Here is a 21,457-nt window from a genome sequence, read left to right as displayed (position 1 = left end):
TTTTTAAACATCTAGGACGCGTGTTTATATTCTTTATTTTTAAAAAATGAGAAGTCTTTCCCACCTTTAAACACAGTAACTTCCCTCTTTCAAGAGCCCAAGAAGCGAGTTTGCTACACCCCATTTCCTCCTCCCCAAATATTTTGCAAACTTTGGCAACGCCAAGCCAATCGCCGGCTGCCCGTCCCCAAGCCCCGCCCCTTGAGCCTCCAAGCCCCGCCCGCGCCCCTCCCGCTCAGCGCCCCGCTGTCACTCGAACTTCTTGTCCCCTGGAAGGAGCCTTCGACTCACGCAGGCTCCTCTGCGCGTGACTTCATTTCCCGCGATGCCATGCGGCTTACCCGCGGTCCAGGCAAGCGCGCCTTTGGCCGAGAGGCCTCCTGGGGGATGTAGTTTCTCCTCTGCGGCCGGCCCTGCCTGCGATGCAAGCCGGACTATGGCTTCCGCGGGCTGCAGCAGCAGCGGCGCTCTGGCACTCTTGGGCGCCGGGGAGGCGGAGCGGCCGCACCCGAGGCCTTTCTTGATCGGGGTGAGCGGAGGCACCGCCAGCGGCAAGGTAGGGCGCTCTTGGCCCCCCACCCCCGCCACCGGTGGCTTGCCTGTCACGGGGTTCAGTGCTTCTCCCCCGCCCCGTTCACTCCCACGGGTTGCATTAATGTTGCTGAGTGCTGCGCTGCGTTGCAGAATGCATCCCTTGTAGGCTTATGTGGCGCTGCAAGCACGGATTGAATGCGCGTTTTTATTGCCCCGCGGCTGACGACCTCGGCAGAGGAAACCTGCGCTCCGTTATTCCCTCCTTGCGTTGCACTGAGGCCGGAAGGGGGGGGCGAAGGGGGAGGACTCCGTGCCCGGGCCAGCCCTGCAGGGGGACTCGCCGCCGCAAAGGTGCCCAGGTGGCGGCTGAGCTCCGATTTGGAAGGGGGCTGACACAAAGCCGGGGAGGAGAGGGGCCGGCGACTGGCTGCTAGCCGGCGGGGCTCAGTGGAACCTCCATGTTCGGAGGCAGCTGCGTACCTCTGAATGCTCGTTTCTGGAGATGCGGAGAGGATTTCTGTGCTTCTGCTTGGGCACCTGCCATGTGCGCCTGGTTGGCCGCAGTAAATGCTGTATGGATGGGCCCGTGAGCGAATCCAAATAGGATCTGTTTATTTCTCTTAGCCTAAACTGCATGAGAGCCCTGACCTGGCTAGTACAGGTGAGCCCTTTGTGGGCAGATCTCAGCTGCTAAGCAGGGTCAGCCTTGGTCAGTAATTGGATGGGAGACCTCCAACAAAGGCCAGGCCTGCAGAGGCCAGGCAATGGCAAACCGTTTCTGTTAGAGCCAAGCTACAAGTGATGCCTATACAGGTTGGACACTTGTCAGCTTCCCTCAAGTTTTGATGGGAAATGTAGGCACCTTGGTCTTGCAGCTTGGCTCTACATTTAATTGAAGTTTGCAGGGCAGCAGTCTATGGGAGGGAGAACATGCGGTCGGGAGGGGATTGCAGGTGTTGGGCTCTCGCCGGGCGCCCCCCCCTCCACTGTGCATGCATGCGTGTGTGTGTGTAAACCAATTAAATGGAGACCAGGATGCCTACATTTCCCATCAAAACTTGAGGGAAGCTGATAAGTGTCCAACCTGTGTCAGGCATCACTTGTAGCTTGGCTCTTAGTCTCCTGCCATGAAAACCCCACCAGGGGTCTCCATAAATCAGCTATGACTTGATGACACTCTCCACCAATCTTCTTGACAAGGTTGATGGTGGTGGAGGGAGGGTTGTTACTGCGCTGACCTCCTCAGGAGGAAGGGCAAGATTAAAAATGAGCTGTTTATATTGCCTTGCTCTGTGTAATCCACCTGTAATCCACCATGAGAAAGACAGACTATAAATAACATTAAGTAAATAAAAAAGCCCCAGTGGGTTTCCAAGTGGAAGAATGGGTCAGTGAATTCCAGCAGGGTGGCTGTGTTAGTCTTGGCACCTGAAAGACGGTAAAGACCGTCTATTCTGGTGGAAACTTTGGTGAGCCCTGCCCCAGACTGAACCCCCCCTCTCTCGGCGAGTGAAGTGGAACAGAGCATTGATGAGGCTCATTTCACAAGTCTTCAAGATGCCACAAGCCCCTTGTTATGTTAATCTCTTCCTTGTATTTTAACATACAGAGGATGTCTCACTTTATGTAGACCCAGTTCTTTGTTTTCAACAGTGTAACATAAGAAAGATTACTTTTTTAAAGAACAAGATTCAGGTCCAGTAGCTCCTTAAAGATCAACTAATAAACCAACAGCTACTAACAATAGTAGGGAAGGGACCTCTGACTCTGGAAAGCTCATAGCCTGGAAATCTTGTTGGTCTTTAAGGTGCCCGAATCTTGCTTTTCTACGATGGATCAACACGGTTACCCACCTGGAAAAACTTTGTAAAAAGATTAATGTTGGTTAAGATTTCTGTTCATTAACAGGGATAAGGTTTGCAGAGGTGATTCCTTCACCCACCCACCCCCTGCCCACACATATATCAGGATGAAAAGATTTTGCAAAATGATAACCAAGTAAAGTATGAGAGAGTATTGACAACTCAGTTTCATTTATGGCACCATTTGGTTACTGCAAGGCAAATGGAGGGGAAGTGTAGAAATGGTCTGGGAATATTTAACTTGGTTATTCAGAATGATGATGGGAATGAGAAGTAAAAGACGTTTGGCATTCAGTTGTGCATTGATTACTGGCAGAAGTATCAGGAATGCAGAATTTGAATGGTTGGACTAGCTACATTCGTTTCTCTTTTTTGTAATATATTCATGTGTTCATGTGCTTTAAAATATTCTAGAACCCTCCTGAAAGCTAAAAAAGATCAGGACGCAGGGTTCTTTCTGAGCAGCAGGTGTTGGCTCACTAACCTTGGAAATGCAAGTATCGGAACTCCTGAAAATTGAAATATTTAATCTGTTAACTAATTTTAATAAGAGCAAGAGTCCAGTAGCACCTGCAAGACTAACAAATTTAGTCTTCTGAAGAAGTGAGCTGTGGCTTACGAAAGCTCCTACCCTACCACAAATGTTGTTAGTCTTATAGGTACTACTCAGCTCCTGCTCTTTTATACTGCTACAGACAGACTAACATGGCTATCCATCTGATTTTATTTTAATAACTTATTTTAATAGCATTAACATTAAAGCAGTGGTGGTCTGTAATCCCCAAGATTTTTGTCCAGAACATGGGAAAGTGGGAGTAGATTTATTTCTTGCTGAGCAAATTGGATAGGACACAGACATACATATTTCTCTTGCTGTTACAAGGAAAATAGACTTAGCTGGATGTTCTCCCTTTGTTAAAGAAAAAATGTAAGGCTTTCCAGAATGCCTGCAAAAATTCAGGAGGTGTGTGAGTGAGTGTAGAAGTTGTTATGGAGGGATCTGGTTTCAGTGCAATTCAGCCTTGAATTCCAATGTACATATGTGAAAGGGATCTTGGGGTAAGAGTGGACTGTAAACTAAATATGAGCAGTCAGTGTGATGCGGTGGCAAAAAAGACTAATTCAATCTTGGGTTGTATCAAAGGGGCCATAGCATCGAAATTGCAGGAGGTCATAGCCCCTCTCTGTACTGCCTTGGTCAGGCCACACCTGGAGTACTGTGTGCAGTTCTGGAGGCCTCACTTCAAAAAGGATGTGGACAAAATCGAGAGCGATGAGGATAATCAGGGGTCTGGAGACTGAGCCCTACAAGGAAAGGCTGAGGGCCTTGGGAATGTTTAGTTTGGAGCAGAGGAGGTTGAGGGGAGACATGATTGCTCTCTTTAAATATTTGAAGGGCTGTCATTTGGAGGAGGGCAAGGAGCTGTTCCAGTTGGCAGCAGAGGGTAGGACTCAAAGCAATCGGCTTAAATTACATGCACAAAGGTACCGGCTGGATATTAGAAAAAACCTTTTCACGGTCAGAGTAGTTCAAAGGTGGGATCAGCTGCCTAGGGAGGTGGTGAGCTCCCCCTCACTGGCAGTTTTCAAGAAGAGGCTGGATGAATGTTTGTCAAGGATGCCTTAGGCTGATCCTGCACTGGGCAGGGGGTTGGACTAGATGTTCTGTATGGCCCCTTCCAACTCTATGATTCTATATTGATATGTTTATGAGTCCAACCTTCCCACAGGTCTGCCATGACAATTTCAGCCTCCAGGTTCAAAAGCCATCTCCTTCTGAGCACCAGTTGAGTGTGGGAGGGAACCCCTCCCTTCATGCCCAGCTGGTGGGTTTCCCAGAGGGATTTGGATGTCCCTTGCAGGCCGTAGGATGCTGGACGGGGTGACCAACCTTGGGCTGATTCAGTAGGGCCAGTCTGGTGGTTTTGTGGTGCTGCTCCGAAGATCTGTGACTTCTGCGGTGGCTGAAGAAGGTGGTTTCTGACCCCCTTCCCGCCTGCCTGCTTGCACATGATCAAATGCAAAGCAAGCGGAGGGCAGGGAGATGGTGCTGGGGGCGGAAACATGGTAGTCGGTGCCCATTGGAGAGAGGAGGAAGCTGCTGGGGAGATGTCAGGAGAAGGAGAAAGCGAGTGAGCAAGAGCAGAGGATCCCATCAGCTGAGACCAAAGAGAACTTTTAAGTATACTGGCTGATATTGTTAAACTGTTGCTGCTAGAAATGGTTTGCAGTTGAGGTTCATTTGCGCTCTTGGTTTATTATTATCACTGATGGCCATTAATCCATTGTGTTGATTTGTTTCGCCTTGTTCTATCAAGAAATATTGCTAACCATCCACTAGTCAAAGACGGTTTGCTGGTTTCCCTCACCTTGTTTGTCAGTCCCTGAACATTAACGGTTGTTTCTTTTAGCCTCTGTTGGATTCAGAACCATTCTGACCTAAGTTGGTTTCTTTCTTCTGCAGTCGACAGTATGTGAGAAGATCATGGAACTGCTGGGTCAAAATGAAGTGGACCACCGCCAGCGGAAAGTGGTCATCCTCAGCCAGGATCGATTCTACAAGGTGCTCACAACAGAGCAGAAGGCCAAAGCCCTGAAAGGGCAGTACAACTTTGACCACCCAGGTACGGATGGGAATGTCCCGTTAGTGTGCTTGGCTAGCTGGACTTGGGGCCTACATGGAAAGGATGGTCTTCTTACAGCAATATCATGATTGGCGGTCATCTATTTAGGGCATTAGAAAAGAGCAAGAGTCCAGTAGCACCTATAAGACTAACACAATTTGTGACAGGGGATGAGGTTTCGGGAGTCACAGCTCACTTCTTCACAGCTTCACTTCTTCGGAAGAAGTGAGCTGTGGCTCAGGAAAGCTCCAACCCCACCACTAATTTTGTTAGTCTTATAGGTGCTACTGGACTCTTGCTCTTTTCTACTGCTACAGACAGACTAACACGGCTACCCATTTTTCTCTTTAGGGCATTGGTTTTCCAAATGCATTCCTGGACTTCTTGGGGTTTCATGGAAGCAGGGGTGCCTGTTTAACCAGTCAAAAAAAAAGATTTAGTCCATTGACTAGTCAAATAAGATGAAATGTAACAATATTAAAAAAACAAAGCATTAAAAAACAAACAAAAGATATATTAATCATCAACAGATTTGATACTTGTACTAATTTACAAAAACAAATTAGCCATCTGTTATTGTGAAACAATGAAATCAACCTTTTTATAATGCAGATGAAATCTACGTATTATAATGTATTATCAATTTTTTTTTTTTACCATGTGAGGCAAGGGTTTGGTAAATGTGACGGAGTTGCTGAGCAGCTGTTCTCCCTGACTTCTCTCTTAGAACTCCAGGGGCAGAAAGTAACAGCAACTTTTGGGGGGGGGGTTGGGGGGCAGTTTTTAAAGGCAGGTGGGCCTCAGTTGGCAGCAGGCCCTGTTCTTCCTGTTCGAAGATCCCTGGGTGATACGAAGAACTGCTTGCTCTGCTGGAAGGTGGAGAGGGTACGGAGAAGCCACCACTCCCATCCTGGCTGATAAATAACCTCACAGAGCAGAAACGAGAAGCTGCTGCCTGTATGGTCAAGTTTTAGCTTCCCGGAAAATTTGAAGGAAGGTTTCCTTAAACAGAAGGTCCTTTATTGTGGAGAAATTTACCCACCCCTTTGGGTCTTCCCTTGGGACCTGCTGCAGCAGGGAAAACTTGGACATGTTTTCCAGTACGCTCTTGGTGCATGCAGGGCAGCCGGGGCCTAGATGTCTGCCCTATAGCATGTCCCAGAATCCTCTGCTGCTCCCAGCTTATGGGCCCAACAGAGAATGCTCTCTGAAAGCAAAAACTGTGGGAGCAGCTGGGGGTGGATGGGTGAGGGAGTAGCACAAGAAAGATTTTATGAAGCGTAATGAATCCTGTCTCTCCATAAAACTTGCCATGTTGTATTGATACTGTTGCCTTTGGAGAAATTGCTGTTCAGAAGATAAATTTCCTCTTCTGTAGCATATTAAAGAAAGGAATTTGTGTGGGAATGGGGGCGGGGGGCGAGTTACTGGTGTAATTTTCTTGTTCCTTGCAAAAAGTTATTTTCACATTTGGGGAAAAAATGGAACTCCCCCCCCATTTTTATATTATTCTAAAATACAGAGAATCATTGGAGAAGTTGCAGAGGCATAGAAGAAGGGTTTGTGGTCTCCTCTGTGCATTGTGCTTTCCTGGAAAATGGGCAATATATGGGCTTGCCAGGTCCCTTTACCCTCCTGCCAAGGGGGTGGACCTGGCACTTAACTCGTGCCAACAGCAAGGGCTTCTTCCACACGCACGCTCTAACGCCTGCATAATGACATCACACCCCAGATAGGGTTGCCAGGTCCAGGTTGGGAAACTCCTGGAGATGTTGGGGGCGGAACCTGAAGAGGGTGGGGTTTGGAGAGGGGCGGGGCCTCAGTGAGGTATAATTCCATAGAGTTTACCCTTCAAAGCAGACGTTTTCTCCAGGGGAACTAATCTCTGTTGCCTGGAGATCAGTTGTAATTCCGGAAGATCTCCAGCTATCATCTGGAGGCTGGCAAGCCTACCCTCAGAAGGGGCGTCATTGCGTTGGCCACGGGAGTGCTCCTGTGCTCCGTGCGGGGCCAAATCAGCCTCAAATGAAGCACAGAAACACTCCTGCGGCCAGTGTAACGAGGTCACTTCTGAGGGTGATGTTGTCATGGTGCACGTTCCTGGGGTGCCTGCTGGTGGGGTGCCTGCTGGTGCCTCCCACCGAACACTGGCAGGTCGATGGGCAAGGAGGCAAACCCCTGGGAGTTTGCCTGCCACTGGTGGGCACCTGGGAATTCTAGCAAAATAACCGTCATTACCATTGTAGGAACTAGGGTTGCCGGATCCCCTTATTCTCTGGGCAAGAGGTTGGAGACCTGGCACTCAACTTAGAGATGTCCTCATGTGTGCACGATCCCAGGGCTACAGTACGATGTCACTTACGAGAAGCGATGTCATCACACAGGCCACGTGCTGCCCCTCGTTTGGGGCTGAAATCTGCCTGATGTGGAGCCAGGGAGGGCTTCCAGAGTGGTGTGGCAGCCCCTGGAGTGCTCCTGTGCTCCTCAGCAAGCTGATTTTGGCTAGTTTGGGGCTGAATCAGGTTGGTTTCAGGCTGAATCGGACCCGTTTCAGGCTGAAATCGGCTTCCTGCAGTGCGTGGGAGCATGATCCGCGAGGTGCGTTCCCCTCCCTTTTCCCCCACTGGCCAGGTAAATGAGAGCGGGGGATCTCCCACCCCCAATGGGAACGGTCTCCTCAAGGTCTTGTTGCAAGCTGCTCTCCAACCCAGAGGGTTTCACATACAGTGTTGCTATGATGAGGGTTTGAACTGCAGGGAAGCATCTCCCGTGCCAAAATAGTAGAAAGTAAACTGGACTTAAGAATGATCTGGTGGTACTGCCAGCTCGATGCTTAGTGAAGCCTTTTTAAAAACTTTGCAGATGCTTTTGACAACGAATTGATGCAGACGACCTTGAAGAATATTGTGGATGGCCAGACCGTCGAGGTCCCAACCTATGATTTTGTGACTCATTCCAGGTCAGCGTAAAGTTCTTGCCTCCCATGCAAAACAGTCTTTGTCTGAGCAAGAGTTTCACTGCTTCAGTTGTGCTGCAAGTGCCACACGTCTGGCCCTGTTTCCAGTTATGCGGAGGCTCTTTAATTATTATTTACTTTATTTAAAACATTTCTCTGCCACCTTTCCATCCAATTCAGTGTTCTCAAGGAGGCAAACATTAGAACGCTTTAAAGATTAAAAAGCATTCAAAGGACAAATATCTATAAACTATTTAAAACAATAAAATAAAATATACACACGTGGTTGTGACAGCTGCAGTGTGATATCTCCTCTTTTCTTCTCTTGAGGCAATGCCACATCATAAGAACCATTGGCTGTGGTGATGCCCGATGGTGCCGTTTTGGTGACTATAAATGAATCACGTGGGAGAAATTGCTCACACCTGCCTTAGGCCCATCTCTGCTACCCACCTAAGCCTCTTTAATGGCCGCCCTCTCCCAAGGAGCTGTGGAAACTTTTATCTTTGCCAGGGAGACAGAGAATTAGTTTTAGGAGGAGATCCCTTCCCGGATTGCAGTTCTCAAGTTTCTTTTGGGAAGAGAGAGCGAATTTGTGTGTGCGCGCAATCACATTTGGATTTATCAGCGTTTATATTAAATATGTGGGGTGTGCCATGTAAGAGCTCCCTTTCCGCGCAGTAGCTGAAGGCCTTCCAGTGGGCCTGTAAACGGAGACTTCTCAACGGCTGCGTGACCTTCCTCCGCAGGTTGCCTGAAACGACCATGGTGTATCCCGCAGACGTGGTCCTCTTTGAAGGAATTTTGGTGTTCTATAATCAAGAAATCCGGGACATGTTTCACCTCCGTCTCTTTGTTGACACCGACTCAGATGTGAGACTCTCTCGGAGAGGTAAGGGGCCCTCCATTGACATTGCAGGTTGCAAAGAGAAGGTAATTGGTCCAAACGGATTCTGGGCCTCTGTTGGCACCTCGCCGACCATACTGAGTCCAAGAAATAGAGTCCGGAGGGATATGATTTACATAACTGCACGGAGGAGCTTTGTGCAAGAAGAAAAGTCTGGTCTCAGTTGCAAGAAAGAGCGAGGAAGTGCAACGTTTCCTCGGTGCTTCCCTTTACACCTTCCATGCTCAGGAGACATACCATGCTTTAAGGAAGATAACTTTTGCCACTCCCAAATAGTACAAGCTCAACTCTGCTTCTTGATGGATGGGCTGTAATAAGGAACGGACTGTGCTTCCGCAACTGGTTTTAGCCCCCCGGCAACCTTATGTGGTGGGGGTCTCCTTGCTGTTTTCGTTTGGGATTGAAACCGAGGTTTTTTGTTTCCCCATATGTGGGGCTGGCCACCTGAAATCCAACATGCAAAGAGTTCTCCTTCTCTGAATATTTTTCTTTTGCTGTTCCTTTCTAATGTTGCAGAGGGAAGCCCAACCATGCCACAACATTGGTTGCACTTGTAAGTGCTCACAGAATAAAAAAGCGGGCCCTGCAAATTCGTCTAGTGCAGCAGCTGCCAAACAATTCCTAGGAGGGCCTATCCTAGCTCTGGAGGTGGACTGTGCCTCCTAGAGGGTAACACTGTTGCCCCCCACCAAGCAGTGGGAATTTAACTGGGATCTCTGACAGAGTTCAGAAGTTGGCATTGTGCCAGCACCATAATTTGTACTACCCAAGTTCCTGCCATAATCTTTGAAAGTTTTCACTTGTAATAAAGCTCTAATTAGCCATTTTTTTTCTCCTAAAGTTCTTCGGGATATGAAACGGGGAAGAGACCTGGAGCAGATTCTGACCCAGTACACAACTTTTGTCAAGCCTGCCTTTGAAGAGTTCTGCTTGCCGGTACTGAAAGCTCTCCCCCTGCCCCCCCCTTGCCCCAACCATATGTTTGATTTTTAAAAAACTAGGGAAGGTTGGTGAACTGAGCGGATTGAATTCCTTTGGTTTCACCAAAGCAGTACTAGACAGGCTGGGTTGAGCAGAGGCAGTTGGATGTTAGGCTCCGAAAGAGGCAAGAGGAAAAAATGCTTCTCTCTCCTCAGGGCTTTCTTCCCTTTTCCCCTCCCTTCTCTCTGAAAATCCTTGTTGCCCCTTGGTGTTCATACCCTACATGGGACTGGTGATCGCTTACCTTGTATCATCTAGGTTCATCACAGCAACATCTGCCTGTACTCCTTTGATAACTGCACTTTAATTGCTGCTCATGTGAGCGCTAAAATTGAAAATTTTCTTGCTGTATATGGATTGCGGATTTGAAATAATTGTTGCATGAATTTGTACATATTTATTGATTATTTATTGTATATGTATTAGATAGATTGCACTTTGCACTTTTGCACTTGATAAATTATGCACATTTTCTAACTAGAGTTGATTTTTTGTAATTGAGCCTACCGGCTGGATTATTTACTGCCTGATTTTTAGTAAGGGCTGAGGAGAACAGAATGGGGACTTGAACTCCAACGAAATATGATAGGGATATGCCAGGGTGCCCCAACCTATATCTCCCCAGTAACATACTGATGAGAAAAACGTGCGAAGTGACATCATTCGCTTTCTTCGTCTGCAAAAGTGGCAGCCAGCAAGGATGGCCAGAGAAATGGTAAGGCGAGTGATAGCCATCACGTGTCTAGGTTAGCTTGTGTATCAGCATGGCTTTGGAATGTTTATTTATTTACTGACTTCATTTATGCCCCACTTTTCTTCCCTGTGTGAAGTTTGGACCCGGTAATTGGTGAGTTGTGTAGGGCAGGGACTCCAGCCAGCCACTATGGGACGGGTGTGTATCAAGATTTTCACCGCCATCTTGTATTCTTCTTCGGGTTTTCCAGATTTCACTGGTAACTTCCCTATACATTCTTGACACAGTCATTAAAGTTGAACAGCATGTCCTTCAAAGCTGCTGAGAATCTTCAGAAAGCAAATTTTGTTTCAGATATTGTATTTCTCAGTCATACGGGGCTGGCACAGAACTCCCAAATCTGTGGCTTTCCTGTGAATATTTAAGCAGGGAGGGGACAAAATGATCTTGTTTTTCACACCAAGACCCCCTTCCTTCCCTTTCTTTTCTGTTGGGGCTGCCATGGTGTCCTGGTTAAGGTAAAGAGCAAGGCCCCATTTCAACCTCAGCCATGGTTAGGCCAAAGATATGCTAATCTCAGACCACAGTCTGTATTTTGGAAGAGCATTATGTGAATGTTGAATATTGCAACTGTAGACGGTAGTGCTAGATGATGGTGGAATTCCACACGAGTGTTGGCCAGACACCCATGATTTCATTCCATGTGCATTCTGTAGTTCTGCTGCCTTGGATGTTCAATTCTGTGTCCTTCCAGTGACCCGCGGTGAATGTTGTCAACTTTGTTTCTGTGGACGGGCACATAATGTGCAATAAGATAAATGTTATACAGATTCAATATATGCTGCTGCCTATGGTACCTCCATATCCATACAACCTTTCCTAATCAATAATTTTCCCCCATCCCTCACACAATCCAGAACACATCCGTAGAAAATGAGGAAAAAAGCTTTATGCCTGCAGCTCCATTCTGCAGCATGGGTGTCTCAGATTTGGCCCAGTCCAAGAGGCCCGTGCTGCAGAATCTAGCTGGAGGCTCCAACTGCAGCATATTCTGGGGGGGCTTTCTCTTGGGAGGAATTTAGAAGCATCTCTTGCAGTGAAGTTATATAGTTAGTCCTTTCCCATCACAGCTGAAATTTGATGCAACTAGTGGTTTCCTTCTAGGTCGAGACTCTTGAAAATCATGGTTATATTTCTCATTTGCAGACCAAGAAATACGCTGACGTGATTATCCCTCGAGGAGTAGATAATATGGGTAAGAGATTTTTTTAAAAAACCTTTCCTTTGGGATGCATTTCTCAAAGGTTAGGAAGTGTCTGCAGCTCCACTCTCAGCCAAAAAAGTCAGAAATGAGGATTGCCGTGTTCAGCGGATGAATGGCCTACAGGCCAGGTCAGAGCTTGTACTCAGCTGGTAAGATGGGTGTCATAAAGGCAAAGTTATTTTCATAGCTGGCCCTTTGCCAGGGCCTTGCCTACTGGAGAGCAGGTTTTCCTGCATGTGTCTTTTCTCTCCCTGAGGTTGGCTGGCCAGACTTGTTCTGCGTTTCACCCAAATTAGGCAATCTAGAAGCATGACCTGGTCTGTTGTGGCCCCAGCACTGGCACTCTCTGCTGAAGGGAAATCTAGCTGACCTTCTCCTCTCCCAGCTTTTGTTGACAATTGAAGAGTACTTTATATCCAAAAGCTTCTCCCTGCCTTGTGATTTGGTCATCCTGGGGGGCGGGGCTTTATTTTTCTTGATTCTATTACTGCAAATTTGTGTTATTGATATTGTGGCTTTTCTGCTTTAGCTGTGAGGTTATTGGTGGGTGTTTGCATTGTATGTAACCTTTGCTGTTTGAAAGATAACTATTAAGTAACTCAATGGATTGTCTCAGAGCTAAACTACACGAGACGAATTACACGAGGACACTCAAGTGAAGGGAGATGCAATGTTAGTTGGGAAGTGTAGTTTGAATTTCACCTTTCTCTACAGAGCCGGCAAAGATCGCTTCTCAGAGGGTTTGTTAATTTCACCTCTATTGTTAATAATTTATGGAGCCTTCTGGGAGGCAAAGAGGAAATTAATAAGCCCTCTGAGGAGCGATCTTTGCTGGCTCTGTAGAGAGAGGTGAAATTCAAACTACGCTTCCCGGCTAACATTGCATCTCCCTTTATTTGAATGTCCTTGGGTAATTCGTCTTGTGTATTTTAGTTCTTTGTCCTATGATTTCACATTCTGGATGGGAAACCAAAAGCAACTGCTGGTTAGGCTGTCTGCACTTGACTAACAGTCATGAAACATATTTTTGAGTAGACAGAATAGACGACTATCATTGTGCATAATTTGTGAAAATAAGCCATGGTGGCAAATGTGGGTGAGGGTTAGAATTTGCTTTAGGAAGTCATAGCAGAGTGTATGCACTGGGTGTAGGAGGGCCCCCACCCCACCCCTAAATTAAAATTTACTGGATGAAAAATTCATCCACATAATTGTGATATGAAATATGTAATATTTACCGAGGGAGGGAAGGGAACATGGTATCACCCGATCTTGTCAAATCTCGAACGCTAAGCAGGGTCAATACTTAGATGGGGGACCATCAAGGAACACTGTAGAGAGGAAGACAATGGCAAATCACCTTTACTTCTCACTTGCCATGTCTGCCCCTTGCTAGGGTCATCATAAGTTGGCTGTGGCATGACAGCACATGCTTATATATCACTGCTAAATTTGGAGATGGTCCTTCTGGGGTTTTATTAACAATTCAACAAGGGACCCCTTTGACCAGTTAATGGAAAATAAGCAAATAACAGCTAAAATGTCCATTGTTTCAAAATGGAAATATGTGAACGCTCTTTTTTTTAACAGGAAGGATATGTTCATCTACGGTCTTCCTGTGCAGTCCCACATGGGACTGCGCACGCGCAGGTCTGCCGATACCGGAGATTTTTATAGCTCTAAACCACTAGGGGGCGCTCCAGCCTCCAATCGCGCATGCGCGGCCGCTTTCCCGCCGAAACGGCTCCTAGGAGGCAGAGCGCCCCTCACATACCCTCAGTTTCTCTTTCGCCGCCGATCGTTGAGGTTCTTGCTCTTCCTTCGTCGCGATGGCTGAGACGGCCTTGTTCAAGCGTTGTGAGACCTGTAACCGCAAAATGACAAGGTCGGATGGCCATTCTATTTGTCTTTACTGTCTTGGAGAAACGCACAATGTTCAGGCGTGTAAACATTGCCGTGCGTTTACCTCCAAGGCGCGGGCCGAGCGGGCGGATCGATTGCATGCCTCCCTCTGGCAGCGGGCAATGTCGGTAGAAGATCCTCCGCCGAAGTCCTCTTCTGCACCGGCTGCGCCTTCCCGTCCTCTCTCGGAGACGTCGGTTGCTAGAACTCCGCGTTCCAATCCGTCCCCAAGTCGTTCGGCCCCGGCTCGGAGTTCGTCGGAACCGACAGCTTCGGCTCCAAGAACCGTTCGGAGTCGACCTCCTTCAACTTCGTCGGCGGTCTGTACTCCACCTACCCGTGAGGTCAGCGGTGACAGGGCCACCTCGGGTCCGAAGACGGTCCCACCGGCTCCCCGAGAGATATCGGATCCGAGGGCTTCGGATCCGACTTCGAAGTCACCTACCAGAACCGAGCCTGAAAAGAAGAAGAAGAAGCGTAAACATTCCAGCAAACATGATAGGGCAGTGTTAGAGACCCTGCTTACCTCTTCGTCCTCGGTTCCGACCGGTCCTACCCCGGCTCCGTCGGAGAGACGCGATGAGTCCGCTGATCGCCCTCCTTCCAAGACTCCTCCGCCGGGGGCGATCCAAGAGGTGGATGTGGTTCCGATCGACAAGCCCCCTACACCATCGGGTCGGCCTCGATCGACGTCATATGAGTCGGGCTCGATTCGTTCCACTGGGAGCCGACAGGCCCGCTCCTTTGACCGGAGTTCCCGCTGTTCTTATCGAAGCCGGTCTAGAGGTAGTCGGGGCCGGGACGATCCAGGTACCCGCTCTTATACTAGAGAAGACTCATACTTCTCGGACCAACGTTATCGGAGGGTCTCTCTGTCGCCGTCACCCAGAGCCGGTTCCTATGCTGGTCGTGATTATACACCCCGTCCCTCGGAGGTGGTGTCTCCTCGGAGCCGAGCTCGGTACAGTGAATCCCCGTTGTCGGACTCTCCGGAGAGAGAAATTGGGCCCTCGGAGGAGGCTTCCCCAACCGATGATTTCCGAGCCTATAATGAGCTTCTTCAGAGAATGGCCAAGGCTCTGGATTTGGAGGTCACGTCGACTGAATCCAAATTTACTGACAAGATTCTACAGCATATCTATTCGGGGTCTACTCCCTCGATTGCTTTCCCCCTTATTGAAGGGTTTGCTGATATGTGGAAGAAACTTCAGTCGAGACCGGCATCAGCTACCGCTACTAACAGGAAGGTGGAGAGCCTTTACAAGACCAAGGACGATGTGCATTCCTTTCTAGCAGTGCATCCACCTCCGTCGTCACTTGTGACTGAGGAAATGCAGGCTCGTTCTCGCCAGGGTTCCTCTTCAGCTCCAGCTGACAAGGACAGCAGAAAGATTGACAGCATGGGTAGAAAGCTGTATACCTCTGCCACGTTTGGCATTAAGGTGGCTAATTATGCAGCCATGATGTCGGCATACCAATTGTTTTTGTGGAAGAAGGTGGCTTCCTTCCTTCCTAAGATTCCTGAGGAGCAGCGTACTCTCCTTAGGGTCATACAAGAAGAGGCTGTCCGTTTGTCCAGGCATCAAATCAATGCCGGCAGGAGTATGGCGGACACAGCTGCCAGATCTCTTCTCTCCTCTGTGGTCTTGCGCAGGTACGCATGGCTTCGTACAACTGCCCTCCCTGCTGAGACGAGAAATAAGGTGGAGGATTTGCCGTTCGAAGGCACCACGCTGTTCTCGGAAAAGACCGATGAATATCTTTCAAAGAAGAGAACCGACCGCCTGACGGCTCGTTCGTATGGGGTACTGCATCAGGCCCCACAGCAATCCTCTCGTCCGTATTACCGTTCCTTCCAGCGTGGCAGACAACATCGTTATCAGCCCTACCAGGGGTACGCGTACCAGCCACACCGACCCTACCAGAGCCCGCAGGCTTCCTTCCCTAGACGGAGGCAGGGCCAGCGTCCTAGGACTGGCTCTCAGCAACATCAACCTAAAGATCAGAGCCAATCACAAAAACAGTTCTGACTATCACAGGGACCTGATCCCTTTTTTGGGGACAGGCTTAGCGCTTTCTGGAGTTCCTGGAATTTGATCTGTTCTGATGTTTGGGTTCTTTCCATAATACAGTTTGGTTATAAAGTTGAATTTGTTGGTTTACCCTACCTGTGTCTCCCTGTTTTTTCTTCGGATGTTCCGCGGTCAGAAATCTTGGGAGAACTCTCAGCTCTTTTACAAAAAGGAGCGATAGAGGAGATTCCTGCAGAGTCAGCTGGGTTGGGCTTCTACTCCAACCTGTTCCTAGTGGAGAAAAAAGATGGGGGGCTTAGGCCTATCCTGGACCTCCGGGGCCTAAACAAATTTGTACGGATCCGAAAATTTAAGATGGTCACATTGCAGATGGTTTTGACTTTGCTGCCCCCTTTCTCTTGGTTTGCAGTCCTGGATTTAAAGGACGCTTACTTTCATATTTCTATTTTCCCAGACCATAGAAAATTTTTGCGTTTTACCTATGACCATCGTGTTTTCCAATACAGGGTCTTGCCCTTTGGTTTAGCCACTGCCCCCAGAGTATTCACTAAATGTATGGCAGTGGTAGTAGCCCACCTGCGTCTTCAGGGCTGTTGCATTTTTCCGTACCTAGATGACTGGCTTCTAGTGGGTCAGTCTGAGGCGGATGTGTCCAATCAGGTGGCTCTCACCCTGGACTTATGTCTCCGTTTGGGTCTTTTTGTTAATCAAAAAAAGTCTAAGCTGACTCCTGTTCGCTCCATTCAGTTCATAGGGGTGATTTTGGACGGCGTGCGTAATGCGGGTTTCTTGCCTGAAGAGCGCGCCTCAAAGATTAAGAAGCTCATTTCCACCCTTAAGAGGTGTCGTTTTCAGTCTGCTAAGTTTGTTCAGACTTTGTTGGGTTACATGGCTTCTACGACTGCAGTGGTCCCTTTGGCCAGGCTGTTTATGCGACCTCTCCAATTATGGTTTAATTCAGTTTTTTCCCCGAGTAGTGATTCCCAGAATAGGAGATTGTCAGTCCCTAGACGGGTGGTATCTGCTTTGGACTGGTGGTTAGAGGACTCTAACCTATTTGGAGGGGTGAAATTTGGGCATCGCCAAACCCATTTATCTGTCACGACCGATGCTTCTTTATTTGGTTGGGGGGCTCACTGTGACGGAGCTTATGCTCATGGGTTATGGTCTGAGTCAGAACGTATGGAGCACATTAATGTCCTTGAGTTAAGGGCGATCTTTTATGCTCTGATCTCTTTTTCAGGTGCGGTCCAGAACAAGTCCGTCCAAGTCCTGACAGACAACACGACGGCGATGTTCTATGTCAACAAGCAAGGGGGCACGGCGTCTGTGGCACTATGCACCGAAGCGATGAGGCTTTGGCAGTGGGCTATAGACCATGCTGTGTGGTTGCATGCTGTTCACATCCCGGGAGTAGAGAACTCTATGGCGGATCAGTTGAGCAGGATAAAAGGGGACAACCACGAGTGGTCCCTTCAGGACATGTATCTTGCTCCGATTTTTTCCAGGTGGGGGGATCCGGAGCTGGACCTGTTTGCGACAGCGGAGAATCGCAAGGCCCCATGTTTTTGCTCCAGGGGAGGCGTAGGCCTAGGGTCACGTGGGGACGCATTTCAACTAAGTTGGTCAGGTCCCCTGTGTTATGCCTTTCCCCCATTCCCGCTGCTAGCCAGGGTGCTCAGCAAGATCCAGAGGGACGGGGCGACAGTCATCCTGGTGGCCCCGTTTTGGCCGAGGCAACCCTGGTTTCACTCCCTCCTGAGTTTGCAGAATCAGTCCATCAGTCTCCCAGTAGTTCCAGACCTTCTGTCCTGCGAGGGGGTGTTTCACCACAACATCGGGAAACTCAGACTGACAGCGTGGCTGATCAGACCGGGGGTTCCTTTTCTTCAGCAGTAAAGCACGTCTTGCTTAACGCTAGACGTCTGTCTACGAGACAGTCCTATGCCTTGAAGTGGGACAAATTTTCGGCCTGGTGTCGACAACGAGCCTTGGACCCTTTTTTGGCTCCTCTCTCTGACATATTGGAGTTTTTGTGGGAAGTTAAACAGAAAGGCCTGTCTAATAGTTCAGTTAAGGTTTATTTAGCAGCTATTTCGGCTTTCCATCCTCCTATTGATAAGAAATCTGTGTTCTCCCACTACTCTGCACGTTTGTTTTTACGAGGGTTGAATAATTTGTTTCCCCCCATTCGGGCTCTGATCCCACAATGGTCATTGCCTTTAGTTTTGGCTCGCCTAATGTCCAAACCGTTCGAGCCTTTGGCCTCGTGCCCGTTACGTTTTTTATCTATGAAAGTAGCCTTTTTAGTTGCGGCCACCTCGGCCAGAAGAGTGGGGGAGTTGGCGGCTTTATCTTGCGAACCGCCTTATCTAAAGTTACACCCTGAGAAGGTTGTTCTTCGTACCAAAGTAGAGTTCTTACCTAAGGTGGTGTCTCGTTTTCATCTGTCCCAGGAGCTGATACTGCCAGTTTTCTTTCCAGTTCAGAACTCGGAGGCAGAGAAAGCTCTTCATTCTTTGGACGTCCGCAGAGCTATCCTGTTTTATTTGGATAGGGTTAAGTCTTTTAGGCTTGATTCTAACTTATTTGTTTGTTTTGCGGGGCAGAATAAGGGGAAACGGGCTACGTCCCAGACCATCTCGAGATGGGTGGTCCAGACTATTTTGACTTGTTATTCTGCTGCTAACTTACCTTGCCCCTTGGAGGTGCGTGCCCATTCCACCAGGTCCCAGGCGTCGTCTGCGGCTCTTCTCAGAGGTGTTCCTCTTCACGACATCTGTAGAGCGGCAACGTGGGCCTCGGCGGATACCTTCGTGAAACATTATGCGCTGGACATCCTGGATAGAAAGGAGACAGCGGTGGGCACAGCGGTTCTCCATTCCATCTTTGTGTGATGCTTTGGCGTCACCTCCACCCAGGTATTAAGCTTTGTAATCTTCCCATGTGGGACTGCACAGGAAGACCGTAGATGAAAAACAGGTTTTACTTACCATAACTGTTGTTCATCTAGGTCTTCCGTGCAGGCACACATGCCCTCCCTCCTTCCCCGCTAACTCTCTTGGTACTTACCTTGCAGGGGGCGGCGAAAGAGGAACTGAGGGTATGTGAGGGGCGCTCTGCCTCCTAGGAGCCGTTTCGGCGGGGAAAGCGGCCGCGCATGCGCGATTGGAGGCTGGAGCGCCCCCTAGTGGTTTAGAGCTATAAAAATCTCCGGTATCGGCAGGCCTGCGCGTGCGCAGTCCCATGTGTGCCTGCACGGAAGACCTAGATGAACAACAGTTATGGTAAGTAAAACCTGTTTGTTTTCATCAAAATTTGTTTATCTGTTTATTACAAGCTTATTCGATCCTTCCTCTAAGAGCTTAGGAGGCATGGTTCTCCCCTCTTCCGTAATATCTGCACCGCAATTCTAGCTTAGACTGGAAAAGTTACTGGTCCAAGAGAAAGCCTTGATACTGATGGCAGAGTGGAGATTTGAACACTATGGCACACAATCTTCTACAGTCTACTGGTTCTCAATTAAACTAACTGTGTGTATAAAAGACACCCCCAACAGTTTTATAAAATGGTAGCCACGGCAAATTTCCCTCACCCCTTCATTACATCGGGGTTGGGGGAGTATTCTTCTGAGAAGGGTTACTTTTAAAATGTGTGCGAGTGAGAATGATTCCCCTGAGGGGCCCACTGTTTCTCTGCATGTGTCATTCTGTCTCCTGCTCAAAAAGAAGAGCAACTCGTGCAGAAGCACAGCAGGCCGCTTCCGCCATGGACAGAGCACTGCATTTCTGCCATGGGGAGTGATTCCCAGTTGTGCTACTTGCGGACTTGCTGTTTTTCCAGAGGTAGTGGATGAGAAGGAGTCAAGACCAGATCAGAGATTCACACACAGAGACAGCATATGGCCTCCCCTGCAGACAGATGCTTGGGGCTAATTAGCAAGGCTCTTCTTAGGTTCTTATTAATTTTGCTCAGTGTGCACTTCAAGAGTCACTGCCCTGTGTGATTTTATTTAATGTTGGGAGTAGGGGTGTGCAGTTCGGAAATCCGATTTGGGAAAAATTCCCAAATCAGACCCGATCCGTAAAGATTCGGGGCATGCCGGCCCCGATTCGGAAATCCCGAATCAAAGCTTTCCGAAGCATTCAGAATGCCTTGGAAAGCTTTGGGGCTTAGTTTAAAGGGCCCCGCCACAGCTTGGAGGCAGCGGCAGGGCCCTTTAAACACCATCCAAACAGCCCCCCACCCCCCACTTAACTTGGCACCGCAGTTGGTAGTGGCTTCGGCCCTCCCTGCTGGCTGCGGTGTGGCAGGAGATGGTGCAGCAGCAGAGGAGCCGGCTGGCTCCAGGCCACCGCCGAGCACCGCCACGGCCGAGCACCGCCAGTCAGCTGATCCCGCTCCTCCTTTCCCTCCAGCGCAAGGTAAGTTGGTGGGGGGTGGAGGAGTTGCTTCAGTATGCTCTGAATATTTACAGAGCGTACTGAAGCGAGTAAAATACCATAATTCCAAAGCGGCTTGCTGCTTCGGAATTATGGTATTCCCGAATTTTTTCCCCACTTTGGGTAAACCTGAAGTGGGAAACCCAAATCGACCTGGCCCTACACACCCCTAGTTGGGAGACAGAGCATTGGCTTCAGTCCCCATTTCTTCCAAGCAAGAAATTAAATGCTCTGCCCACACTTCTGCATTACAAAGAGGCCGCCCAAACCAAGAGCGTGTGCATGTGGTGGAGGTGGTTGCTCTCCTTCCCTGTTTGCGTCTCTGACAGCACCAGGCATGGTGCTAAATTTTTGCCTCTGGCATCTTGCTTGTCTTTTGCAGTGGCCATCAATCTTATTGTGCAGCACATCCAAGATATCCTGAATGGAGACATCTGCAAGTGGCACAGGGGGGCCACGAACGGGTATGGACGCTCGTCCAAGAGGCCTTTCCCAGAACATGCCGACAGCAGCCCCGTACTCGCCCCTGGCAAACGGTCTCACCTGGAGTCCAGCAGCCGTCCTCACTAACCTAACGAGACCTGCCTGGCTGGAAGTGTTGGGATGTCCATTTCCCCAGTAGCTGGACTTCAAAGAGCCAGCTGCGGCTCTAAAGGGCCCTTTTGATCTCTCTCTCGTGTTTGGAAGCTCCACCCAGAGGTGGCAGATCTTCTGGAAGTGGTGGGGTGTTTTTCACTGCCTTCTGCTCAAGTTCCTTTCTTGGGGAGGGGTCACATCACATCCCTAGAGCGTCTCCACAAAAGAAAGTGGCCCTTCTCTGGCGCTTTTCCTAACAAAGTCTTTAAGGATTTTACGGTTCTTTTTCTCTAGGAAAGATTGCAGTTTAGACACCCCCCGCTCCAGCCTTCTTTCTGTTTTATTTGTTACCTGCCTTTTTCTCTTTCCCATTAAACACTAATGTGGTTTTAGTATGTGGCGGGGATGGCTTTGTGTACGATGCCCGCCCCCCCCCCAACATGGTGACTATTTCATGGCACCTTTTTATAAGGCATTTTTAACGGCATCTTCACCAGCGGACATGGCAATGCGCAAGGCTTGCTTAAGGAAATATCTAGGCACGGATGACTCGTGACTTTTTTGCAAAATAGGAGGGGGTGATGGAATCTGCGCTCAGCTGTTTGCCCCTAAACTCCGCCAGGAGTCATCCGCCTCCGAATGGAAAGCCGACCGATTCACAGTCGCTTGCGTCCTGCTTTGC

General features: G+C 48.8%; 1 protein-coding gene across 2 annotated transcripts; it reads left to right on the top strand.

Annotated features, from left to right (window-relative positions):
* The first annotated feature begins 281 nt into the window (after positions 1–281).
* UCK1 (uridine-cytidine kinase 1) lies at positions 282–21,167 on the top strand. Of its 2 annotated transcripts, none has more exons than XM_054997892.1 (7): positions 282–556; positions 4,861–5,020; positions 7,883–7,979; positions 8,726–8,868; positions 9,725–9,819; positions 11,765–11,813; positions 20,582–21,167. In XM_054997892.1, the coding sequence occupies exons 1-7, from the start codon at positions 326–328 to the stop codon at positions 20,767–20,769; spliced, it is 963 nt and encodes a 320-aa protein (XP_054853867.1). In that variant the 5' UTR covers positions 282–325; the 3' UTR covers positions 20,770–21,167. The 2 variants fall into 2 exon arrangements, with proteins under 2 accessions (XP_054853867.1, XP_054853868.1); XM_054997893.1 differs by lacking the exon at positions 282–556 and adding an exon at positions 1,122–1,195.
* Positions 21,168–21,457: the final 290 nt, after the last annotated feature.

This window comes from Eublepharis macularius, chromosome 14 (genome assembly GCF_028583425.1).
Source record: "Eublepharis macularius isolate TG4126 chromosome 14, MPM_Emac_v1.0, whole genome shotgun sequence".
Classification (NCBI taxonomy): domain Eukaryota; kingdom Metazoa; phylum Chordata; class Lepidosauria; order Squamata; family Eublepharidae; genus Eublepharis; species Eublepharis macularius.
This window is presented reverse-complemented; position numbering and strand designations above follow the sequence as displayed.

Excerpts from the sequence above, each read along its gene's own strand:
- UCK1 (XM_054997892.1), top strand. The coding sequence starts at position 326 with ATGCCATGCGGCTTACCCGCGGTCCAGGCAAGCGCGCCTTTGGCCGAG. Across the intron at positions 557-4,860 it reads GAGGCACCGCCAGCGGCAAG|TCGACAGTATGTGAGAAGAT; the intron begins GTAGGGCGCTCT and ends TTTCTTCTGCAG. Across the intron at positions 9,820-11,764 it reads TTGAAGAGTTCTGCTTGCCG|ACCAAGAAATACGCTGACGT; the intron begins GTACTGAAAGCT and ends TCTCATTTGCAG.